The 12,341-nt window shown below is 34.3% G+C and overlaps 2 protein-coding genes across 2 annotated transcripts; one reads left to right on the top strand and one right to left on the bottom strand.

Annotated features, from left to right (window-relative positions):
* Positions 1–2,253: 2,253 nt before the first annotated feature.
* Positions 2,254–3,286, top strand: LOC144558179 (uncharacterized). The gene has a single exon (XM_078306949.1). The coding sequence runs from the start codon at positions 2,317–2,319 to the stop codon at positions 3,052–3,054; it is 738 nt and encodes a 245-aa protein (XP_078163075.1). The 5' UTR covers positions 2,254–2,316; the 3' UTR covers positions 3,055–3,286.
* A 5,159-nt stretch (positions 3,287–8,445) lies between these two features.
* Positions 8,446–10,579, bottom strand: LOC144558505 (Cysteine/Histidine-rich C1 domain family protein). The gene is made up of 2 exons (XM_078307344.1): positions 9,887–10,579; positions 8,446–9,587 (listed from the first exon to the last, which is right to left on the bottom strand). Exons 1-2 carry the CDS (start codon positions 10,194–10,196, stop codon positions 9,121–9,123), a joined length of 777 nt encoding a protein of 258 aa, XP_078163470.1. The 5' UTR covers positions 10,197–10,579; the 3' UTR covers positions 8,446–9,120.
* Positions 10,580–12,341: the final 1,762 nt, after the last annotated feature.

The raw sequence follows: 12,341 nt of genomic DNA, 5'->3' as shown, positions 1-12,341 counted from the left end.
AAACCTTTTCTTTTCCATTTTCCCTGCGCTGACATAATTTTTCACGAAATCCTTTCATAATCATTACATGTGATTAAAAGAACTTCACTCCCTTCTCTCTCTAAAAAAAAAAAAAAACTTTACTGTAATTATTTCCACTTGACAATCAAATAATATATCTCGCACAAACTTGTAGGTAAGTTTCAGTGCCTATAATTTCTTGTAGATTGATTTTTGAATCACACTCCTGATTGTACTTACGAAATTTTACATTGATAAATAAATTCCACCAGGTTGAACATTCTTAAATCTTGACACGACACCCTACCCAACTAATGTGACTTGTGAGTTTAACAATCACATTTTCAAAATAAAATTACCAACAAAATAATTCATGACGAGGGATGGTCAAAATGATTTTGTCAAACTATAAATTCGAAAGTAATTTTTTTTTCCGACTACACAGGTGTTTTTTCTTTTTCCTTTTTTAAGCAAGATCAGTTATCTAACTATTTAATATTTATAGAAAAGTTTTTCTATCTAGATTTCGAACATGCAACCTTCTATATAAAGAGTATTGTCTTTGTTACTAAATAAAATGCTAATTTTCGACTGCACAAGTATAAAAAGTTAAAAGTAAAAGTAAATACTTTTTTTTAAAAAATAGCGAAAATCAATAATAAAATAATTAAAAGTTGGAGACAGAAAAACCTTTACAAATACAAAATGACTGAAACGGTGAATCCAAAATTGATCTTGTAATTTTTCTGTTTGAGATGTAATTACTACGGAACAAAAAGTCAACATAAACTGAACATTTCAACATCTAAACTCTAAAAAGTTAAAAACGAACATTAATGACCCAACGTGAATGTTCCAAATGCTTAAACCAAATTGTAATTGCTACGGAACAAAATGTCGACATGATCTGAACATTTCAATATCTAAACTCTAAAAAGTTAAAAACAAATATTAATGACCCAGCGTGATTAATGCTCCAAATGCTTAAATCAAATTGGTCCAAGTGAACCAAGTGTATACCCGATTCGGTTCACACATGAACAACCAAAATGAGCTTGTGCTGATCTATCCAAATCCACACTACGCTAAGCACGGTGTAAGCTGTAAGCACACTACACACATGTGCACCGTGCACGCCAAGCAAGAGCAGCGTGGCCCTTTATCTAACGGTGGGCGCCGGCTGTTTCTAGGGATTGAATGGTTTCTTTCTTACTGCCAAGCAATTTAAAAAAAAAAAAAAAATTTTGAATGGTTTCTTTCTTTTAATTTTTTTTTCAGAAAAGAATAAGCAATAAAAGAACCGGACTATCTTATGACTTGTGTTTCCGTGAGAGTGAAATAGTGTGTGAGCGCACTGATTTTCATAAGTTGTAGTATCTGCTTTCAAAACTGATCCAGAATATTATTGAGATTAAGAAATGAATAAATAAGTATATTGGAATTTTATTTTAAGCAGCCCAATCAATTAGTGACAACAAATTTTCTCTTTTATTATGATGATTAATTAATAATTATAGAACCAAGAGGTTGATGAAAGTATCCTTTAATAATTAGGGAATATTTTTTTTCCCGCTCCAATCAATTTTTCTAGCAAAGAATAGCCGAGAGCACGAGATACGAGAATAAAATCTTGGGCCGAGAATATCTTGGGCCAAGTAATTTGAAAACAGGTTGGAGCCGTTACTCCCGGCCCATAAAAAATTAAATCCATAATAGAGCAGTATAGACCACTGACACTGAGGCCTCAGTCTTTGTAAGATCATTATTTTACTAGCACGGATTCCTGTGGAGCATAAAGAAGAAAAAATCCGTTTAAAATTTTCTGTGTTGGATGTGTTTAGGAACTTTTAAGTAGAAAATTGGATGAACCATTCTTTTGTTCTCTTTTATCCAAAGGAAAATAAAAGTAAAAAGCTAAAGAAGGGATCAGCAAAAGAAACACCTTCATTCTCACTCAATCCTTGAAATTTATCCGGAAATTGCAATTTATTAGTGCTGAGTAGCTGGGTTCACAACTAGGTATGATGGTCTCTTGACTTGAGAACCCTAAACTAATTAGTCTCCTGTTGCTCTTTAGAATTGATTCTGATTTGCTTTGGTAATAATCCAATGAATGTTCTCTTAATTTATTACTTCTACCACTCTACCAGCCTCCCTCTAAGTTATTCTCTTGTGTTGCCACAAGCAAAGAAGATGCCATTGCATTATTTAACTAGAGAATTTTCCCTTTTACCAATTATATTACTCCTCACATCACATGCAACACATGTACATAACACCACACAACACAACCAAGGTTGTGCAAAAACACACATAATGAAGATAGACAAGGAGTTCATTCATCCCAGCCACCCCAATCACAAGCTAAAGATGGAGTACTCAGAGACACCCTTCTGTTGTGATGGATGCCGGGAGGCTGGTATAGGCCTCAAATACCGGTGCGACACATGTGATTTTGACCTCCACAAGGTATGTGCCATGGCACCAAATTCAATAGCCCATGCCTTCTACAAAAAATGTGAGTTTCGTTTCTACTACAAAGCTCCTGGTCCACACAAGAGGGCTTGTGATGCATGTTGGAAGGAAGTGCAAGGGTTTGTGTACCACTGTACAAGTTGCGGGTTTGACCTCCACCCTTGTTGCGCCAATTTGCCTCTACGCCTAGATGACAATGAACAACACAATTTTTATCTATGTGAAAAGTTATCAAGTGCTTGTCACCGGTGTGGCAACAAGGGTTTAGGATGGTCGTATCGGTCAGAATGTAAGAACTATAGTTTGCATGTATCATGTGTTAAAGAAATGCTTGTTGAGAGCTGGCAAACAGTATACCTCAATCGAAACAAGAATGGTAAACATATTAGAGAAGCTCAAATGAGTGTGATGGTCCCAAGCTTAAAAGGCACACTGCAGAGCCACCACAAGGGGAGGGTTGGAAAAGCGAAACGATGCTGCCAGATGGCGAGCAGCGCATTACGTGTTATTATATCGGCGATTCTTGGAGACCCAACAGCTATAATTGCTGCAGTAATAGGAGTGCTCCTTTCAAAGTAAGAGATGCAGCATGATCAAATGTAATTAATTAACTATTTCCAGCAGCTGTTATGTACTATATACATGTGTTAGGGGTCTGGATTAAAATGGGTAATATGTGAAGGCCACAAGACTAGGTAAACCGAAACACTTATTCTGTTTATGTGGAATATGTGTAGAGTCAAATAGTCAATACAGTTTCTTAAGTATTTGAACTTGGTAATATCACAGTACTCAATTTCCATAATTTATTTATACCATTTTTTTTTTGTTGGCACATGCAAAGTATTCATAGTACAATTGATTTATCTGTCAAATACATAAAAAAAGAAGAAATTGCAATATATTCCAACTAAGAAGATCATTTTTGACTCATGCAACAAGTTGGGCAAATGTAACGTCTAAGAAGTTATAGTACAATGCGAACTTGGATTCTAATTTTGATGATAGAGGGTAAAAAGTTAATTTTTTTTTTCCGTGGTAAAATCTGGGCCGACCCCACCCTGACTCTGTATATATCCATCTCAGTTATCGGACTGAGTACAATAGTCTCAGCCAGGGACGAACGCAGGATTTCACCTAGGAAGGGATAGGAATCGGATTCAAATAACCTACATGGTTCAAATCCATTAACTATCGGATACTAGATAAAAAACAATATAAATAACATACTCTTACATAATAAAAACAACAAAATAATATCATTTTACATGTTAAAAAACAATAAAGTTGGTTCGGATCCGTAAATTTATATGAAAACAAGATAATTTTTCATTAACAATGCTTTTGAACTAGCATGACGAGATTTTCAATTCCAGAAAATGGCAAAAGAAATTCTAGAGAGAGACAAAGTGATACCGAATCCGTATTTTTTTACCGAATTTCAAAATCCAGAGGGAGGCAGTTGCCCCCTTCTGGCTCAAAAGGAATCCAAATCCCGGTACCATAAATACCATAATAAAAGTCCAGATTACTTCTCAACCAGTGCCTATTCGGGATGGTGTAGGAGGCAGTATTATTTGTGCTTTGAAATTCGTGCAAAGTTAAATGAACGGTCTAGATCAACTAATTGTAAAAGATTCCATTTTGCGATACCGGGAGGATCTGAATTCGCTCAAAAGATGGTATTAATCTAGATATAGGGTGATCCGTTATAAGATTCGTGTCAAATTAAAACTGACTCAATCTCATTCTACTCGGTCAGGTATTTATTATTTTTTTCCACCGTCCTATTTAGAGTCAGATCCAATAGCGATTTTGTTGTTGATCGAATGGTCATTTATAAACAATAGATCTCGCTTCCTCAGATGAAATGACAGGTAAAGCGCGCGAACATACCTCTTTTATTTTTTATAGTAGATATAATACAAAGTCTTGCATTACTCGGGTTATATTAAGATGATAATTCAATACAAAGAAACATGATAATAGTAGAAGGATTTGGAAAACATCATGGGCAGCGGGCCTATGAGCGATATGGCGCGAACGCAACGGACGCATTTTCTCTCCTAAAAGAAAAACAATACCTATTTTAGTCAGTGATACAGCCCAGGAGATTAGCAGATGGTGTATGAACTGTTGACTCTTAGATCTCTCTATAATTAAAGGACTGGGTATTGTTTTCAGACAGTACCAATCAAAGCATAAGTGTAATATATTAGTGCTGTATAAGACTGTTAAATTAGGGCCTTAAACTCTCCTTATTTGTAATTATCTTTTATCAATCCAAAATCGTAAGAACGGCAGTTGCCTTCTTACCATAAAAAAAAAGAAAAGAAACATGATAATAGTCCTAAGCAAAATCCTCTAGAAATCTCTCAAAAGTCTAATTATTTCATCGAGACCACTTTATAAAATGTCACCAATGAATTGAAAATCGATGCGTGCAAATGTTGATATATAACATATCAACTTTTTTGAAAAAACTAAGGAAATAAATCGGCTGTTATTCTCAAGTAATAACATGAACCTGTTATTTAGATTTCAACCGTTCAAATTTTTCTATACACAAATCTCAAAGAAGTAAGTTTTACATACATGAATCGCAATAAAAATTAACAGTTAGAATCGAAATAACATGTTTCTTTTTATTCCTTGAGAACAACATATTTATTTCCAAAAACTAGACATAAATGCTTGTTTTGAGCTTCATCTGGGACGGAACCGAATCCTCTGCCCCCATGTGAATTTGACCGTTTGATATGCTTTTGGATTCGCGCTGGGATGAAGCGCTTGATGAAACGGAAAAAATGAAAAGGTTCCGTTAGCTGACTTAGCTCTCTTGTTCCTGGTCTGATGGCTCCTTTCCTCTTCCCTCTGCTGACCACCTATTTTTCTCTACCCTCCCTCTCACCACCTCTTCTCTCTCCGACCTATGCTTCTTCTCCTCGACTCTCTTTTGCCCAACAGAGAACAAATCTGCTTCACCCCCTTCTGTTCTTCTCATTCCTTCCATCAACTCTTCTCCGAAAAGAACTTTGTTTGGTCCCTAACAGTTTTATGCAAGTAGTTTTTACAAGCCTGAAATTTCTACTTATATTTTTTTTGAGGGTAGGGTGGCAACTTGCCATCCTACATTTTGATTAATAAGAAAGTTTTTACAGAAGCCCAAGTTGACCTATAGAAAGTTTTTTACAAAAGACTAATTTATTGATGATGTGAAGAGTTGATGGAAGGATGAGAAGATAAAATTAGAAGGGGGTGGAGCAGATTCGTGAGGAGAAGAAGCATAGGTCATGAGGAACAAGAGGTGGTGAGCGGGAGGGGAGAGGAAAAGAGGTGGTCAGCGGAGGGGAGAGGAAAGGAGCGATCAGACGGAGACCCAGGAATAAGATAACGGAGCCCTTTTTTTCCGTTTCATCAAGCACTTCATGCCTTCGTCTGAGTGCGGATCCAAAAGCAGATCAAACGGCCAAATCCAATGGGGGCAGGATTTTCTTGCCTGGGGCACAAGATTCGATTCTATCTGGACTGTTTTTCTTACCTTTTGATATCCTATTTTGGAGTAGAACTAGGGTGTTCTTAAGCTCACCAAAGTGTTTGGTGAGCTTTACTCCAAAATCTATTAAATCAGTTTTAAATGACGAATTTGAATCATTGGAACCTGCCTATTTTACGTGTGATGCGTCTACATGTGAAATTTTTAAACATTTGAATTAGTTTAGTATAAAGTCAATCGGTCAAAATTGGAAGGTTAATAAATTAATTTTAGTGTATTCATTTTTTGAACGTTTTTGACCACTAGACTTTATACTAAATTAATTTGAATGTTTAAAATTTTCACATGTAGACTCATCACTCGTAAGGTAGGCGGATTTCAACGGTTCGGATTCGTTATTTGAAATATATTTGATGAGTTTTGAAGTTAAGCTCACCAAATACTTTGGTGAGCTTAAGAACACCCTAATTCTACTCCCTATTTTGTAACATCTCTTATGTATAAGAACAATTATCAATAAATTAGAGGCTAGACTTCTCTTTCATTAAAAAATAAAAAATAGGCATATATTAACTCTTTTTCTTTCTTTCTCTCACCATCCACTCATTTTTTACACATTTTTAAAAGTGAGTTTTTTATTTCTCCATTCAATCTTGCTCATATTTATGATGACATGTGATAAATTTTGCAAAATTTCAAATAATATGACAAAGTGCAAAATTCTATAATATACAACAAACGAAAAAATTATAGTTAACCAAACTATTTTTAGCGAAATTTCTTAACAAAAAAAATACATGAAGCAATTCAATCAATAAGCTTCTAACAGGAAAAGTTTACAAACTGAAGAATATCGTTCTAATATTTTCTAAAGTTTATCTCATACTAAATATATGTCAGCGCTTATTTTTTCTCTCTCTCACCACTCATTCATCTTTTATACATTTTTAGAGGTGAATTATTTGTTTCTCCATTCAATCTCACTCGTATTTCAAATCATCTGTGACAAAATTTCAAATGAAATGACAAGAGTGCAAAATTCTATAATGTTGTTTATAGTTAACCAAATTATTTTTAGCGAAATTTCTTAACAAAAATACATGAAGCAATTTATCAAAAAACTTCTAACAGGAAAAGTTCACAAACTGAAAAGAATAACGTTCAATATTTTCTAAAGTTTATCTCATACTATAACCTAGCTAATTCTGTATCTTAAATATAACAAATAAAACCGTATACACTATTTCTAACTTTAAATCCTGAAAAAATAATGTATATATATATATTTAAATGATGTAAAGAAACTACTAATTTTAATTTTTTTAAAATTAATAAATAATGAAAAAAATAATATGATTCTTATATTAAATTTATGATAATTTTATATATTTCTTAGGACCAAATCACTAGAAAAAAGATAACTATAAAAATGATGGCAAAACCTATTTAATATTGGAATTTATTTTTTATTTTTGGTTACAGCCATGGCCCGTAGGCCCAACCTATTTATAGTTTGAAGGGACCAAATCACTAGAAAAAGGATAACTATAAAAATGATGGCAAAACCTATTTAATAATGGAATTTTTTTTTTTTTGGTTACATCCATGGCCCGTAGGCCCAACCTATTTATAGTTTGAAGGGCCCATGCAAAATATATTATTAAAAGCTGGGCCTGGGCCGACCTCACCCTGAGTCTTAAATATAACAAATAAAATTTAGCAAAAATTCGAAAAATAAATCAGAGAAAAAAAGGGGGTAATTCCCAAACCAGTAAACCACTGTCCAGTGTCCACACAGACACACTCCACGGTCCAAAGTCGCCACTCATCGGTCTCGCTCTGCTCCCGCTGTACGCTCAGTCCGGAGAGAGATATCTTGATCCCTTTGGATACGCGCGTTGCATCCTCTCTCTTACCATTCCGTTGAGCTCCTGACATTCTCTTTCCCTCAAAACTCTTGTGTAAGTGCAGTATTTGCTCCTCTTCCCTCCCTCCTGTTTCGGCCTTAGGCGGAGACCGCCATTAATGGCGAGTCTTCCTTCATTGCTTGAATTTGTTCGATTATATCGTGGTATAAATGTCTAGATGATGAAATTTTGCTGGAAACTTAGTTTAATTCAAGGTTTTGGATGAACCCTAGCCGGTACCTTTGTTATCTGTCCTAAACCGTGGTCTTAGACCAACGACACTGAAAATCAACTTGTGATAATGATCTCAGTTTGGTCTGGTGTGGGTACAGTTCTATACCTGATCTTGGTAATTGGGGGGGGGGGGGGGGGGGGGGGGTTATTTTTGTTGCGATACATAATATTATGCAAATTTCTTCAATATCCTCTTTTAATTCTTATAAAGAAATAATAGAATTTGAATTGAATGCGGTGTTCATGATACCATAGAGGGGGGGGGGGGGGTTATTTTTGTTGCGATACATAATATTATGCAAATTTCTTCAATATCCTCTTTTAATTCTTATAAAGAAATAATAGAATTTGAATTGAATGCGGTGTTCATGATACCATAGAATTTGCATATGCTCGCATTGCTAATTAATTAATTTCATGAAACAAAGTTGGTGTGCATCTCTGGGGTACAGCCATGGCCAACCGATAATTTATTGTTTCATTTATCGTGATAATTGCTGATTGAGTTATGGAAAGTTCATTGAATTACAGACATGTTAACTTCATAGTTAACACATAATCAAAATCTTTTAATTCCATTAATCTTACCTATAGTTACTATAATAAAGATATTTTTGATGTTTACTATTATAAGGATAATTAGTTTTGTTAACTATTTTAATTTTGGTTTGAAATTTATACTAGAATAGCACTATCTCTTGCCATTTCAAGTGAATATATGCCAGGAAGTGACATGACCTCATTAAATCATTAGAGAATCACCTTATCTTACTTGTATAATATAACATCGTTACCACCCAATTCGATTAAAGAAAGTGTAAATTTGCAGCATTATAATGAGCATATATAACCAACCACAAGTTAGAACCTTATACCATCTCGTCCTGGTACACTGCATAATAATCTTATATTATTTTGGAGTTCAACTGATTATTGTCAGAGAACTCGGACACTATGTCAAATCTTGCTTTAATAAATGCAATACATTCTAACCAGATTACCAAAATATTACTTATTTTTTATGCTTCTGTTTCTAATCCCCTTACCCATGCCCCCAACAAGGGACTCACCTATCCCTTCTCCTATTCCTTCTATCAGCCCTCCAATAGCCTCTGATACCAAATCTAATGCAACTCTAATTATTTTAGCAATTGAGCCCTTCTTTTCTGGGGGCAACACTCCCTGCACATAAAGCCCATTAACAAAATCTTTTGCACAAACTGCATGCAAATAATACCTGCAAGCTTTGCATTGGTAAACTTGGCCCGGTTGTTTTCTCCTACATATTTGGCACACAAAGCTCGACTCACCATTCAAATAAGAAAGATGTAATGCATGTTGGTGAGTTGGGAAGTTCATTTGCGGATACATGGTAGCACAACATGGGTGCATTTCAAATCCGCATGTGTTGCATTGAAAACTGTAGCCTTTGGCAGTTTTACCACAAATGTCACACTTTGTATGTTGAGATCCACCTAGATATTGAGTAAGAGAGTTAGAATATAAAAAATAATGATACCGACTATTTCGTATGTTTGTTTCCAAACTGGGATTACCGCGTCACCTGGTGCAGATATACTAAAACTGCAAGACGATATTTTTAATATTTAGGTCTCAATCAAACCTTAACTGGCCTTGATAGACCCTAAACTTTTATTACTCATAACGGAGCCAATATTAAATTCACATGGCTAATGTTCCAAAAGCATGAGAGCCAGTACTCTTTTGGTATCTCGCATGCATGGTAGTTACTTTTTAGTGGTAGTCATTTTACCTCTCTTTACAGAGAAATCAAGTTGGTGCTCTAGGTGGAAAGGATGATTGTAAAGTGAGCAAGGTGCCAATGCACAATACTCGTGCATATCAAAACCGCAAGTTTGACATATGAACCTTTTCCCAGCACCAGTTTCCTTGCATGCCATGCACGTGTACACATAAGGTGCATTAAATGGGATCAGATTGTGCTCTGGATGGCTAAAATGAATGAGTTCTCCATTGTTTGAATTTTGGTCTGATGGGGCATCCATTGATGGTGACTTGAACTGTATCTTTCTTGGCCTGTTTAAAGAGAACAGCTTGTTCATGTTGCCTTCTTGGAAGAACTTTGTTGATAGCAATCAAGACTTGGTAATATGAAAAGTTGAAAGAAAGATATGAGGTTAAAACATGTAAAAGGGAGATGGTTCAAAATAAGCACCATATGTAGGAGCAGGAGGCTAGTGATTTGTATGCTGGCTAAGGTGATAACAAAAGATGCCAATTGTAATGGACAAGCATATCTGGTTTTCTTAAAGGCAACAGGATCAGGTACAACCGTCCAAGTAATCTCTTTCTTTATAGCACCCAATGCCTTCAAAGTTTCCTACCATGCGAACCAATGGGTATTTAAACTGAAAAATTGCAATTGATATTTATAATCTTTTTCCAGAATAATTGTACATTGCTCATATCATTATTTAAATGGAAACTGGGATTCAAATAATTTGTTAACGTTTGACGTGCTTAATAGCTCAAAAAAACTTTACATGTACCTAAAAATTTAGTTATAGCCATATATTGAAGAATTAAATGGCCTATATTCAGTTATATGATTTTTAGGCCGTCTTTTCATAAATTGTGTCGATGCATTCTGTTTTCATTTGAATTAGCTATAGAGATGTAGTTAACTAAACACTGAACCTTCAAATATAAGCAAACTGAAAAAATATGCTTGCCTTCAGTTTAACTAGGAAGGAGCAGGACCTGATGATAAAGTTATCCTCCTTTCAACAAAAAGTGAGGATTAGTTGTGTTGATCTTCCATTCCTACATACCAATGAAAATAGCGTCATTACTGTTTCTGTTTGTGGTAATTATGCTACGAATCAGATCTTCTATTCTTAAACTGATAAGGAGCCAAAATGTAGCAATGATCAGTCAAAAGATCCAAGTACTAGTGTACTATACTTTTGTAATTGTCTAAAAAAAAAGTAAAAAAATTGCAAAAAATATAAAATTTGGTCTCCAAGTATATTTTCATATGATAATAATGTTGAGTGATTTGGATAAACTATTTGGACTTAGAAAACAGAGATATGAATCCATGCTGGAACAATCCGCGCATTGCAAAATACTGTAGCCTCACTCGAAAATAAAAGAGGTATGTTTGCGCGCTTTTCCAGTTATTTCATCTGAGGAAGTGAGATCTATTGTTTATAAATGACCATTCGATCAACAACAAAATCGCTATTGGATCTGACTCTAAATAGGACGGTGGAAAAAAATAAATAATAAATACCTGACCGAGTAGAATGAGATTGAGTAGTCAGTTTTAATTTGGCACGAATCTCAAAACAGACCACCCTATATCTAAAATAATACCATCTTTTGAGCGAATTCAGATCTTCCCCGGTACCGCAAAAAGGAATTTGTTCATTTCACTAATTATCATCCAACATGTCCATGCCAATGTATACAATTTCTAGGTGCAAAAGATATTGAAAACTTACCATACTTTTTTTTTAGAAGAAAATTTACCATGCTAAACACAACTAACCCTTAATCTCAAATTCACTGAACTTTCCCTTGCATGCATTAATTATATTTCACTAACCAAACTGCATTTATCTAATTTTATAACCTAATATGTCGATGCTAATATATCAACATGGAAAAGGTGTTGAAAATTATCAATACATCCATCTCATTACAAATCATCTATTGCATTATTAATACAAATCATCAACAACAGTTCTGAAAATTTTCTAGTATCATCTTGAGAACGAATTAGTTTAACAATCTTGACAACAAATATAATAAATTTCCTCAAAAAAATCTTGACAACAAAGATGACAAAGTTTGATGCTAATTTCAATGTTTATCAAATGACATAAAATTGTAATATTCATATTTGTAATTCATGACGTTCATAGACGTTCATTGATGTATGTTTACAAACGCTTATAAGGTTTGTCGGGGCGCTACTACGCTAGTACAACTTATCTCAAAGTTTGTATTCCACATTTCTGGTATGGTTAGAGTTTATAATATGATGTGACAGTTTCTAATTCAGTTTTATAAATGTGGAGGAGTTTTTTTATTTAGAAACTATGTAGTAAAATTTATTATTAAAAAACTATTTATAAACTCCATGTTGATCAAATAATTAGTTCAAATTATTTCTCCTTTTTAATTTGTTGTTGACGTAGCTTAATAGAAAGAATAATTATTCTGTACCCGTGCTACACTAC

The sequence above is a fragment of the Carex rostrata genome, chromosome 8 (genome assembly GCF_964058835.1).
Source record: "Carex rostrata chromosome 8, lpCarRost1.2, whole genome shotgun sequence".
Lineage (NCBI taxonomy): Eukaryota > Viridiplantae > Streptophyta > Magnoliopsida > Poales > Cyperaceae > Carex > Carex rostrata.
The sequence above is the reverse complement of the archived record's forward strand: the minus strand, read 5'-3'. Positions and strand labels throughout refer to the sequence as shown.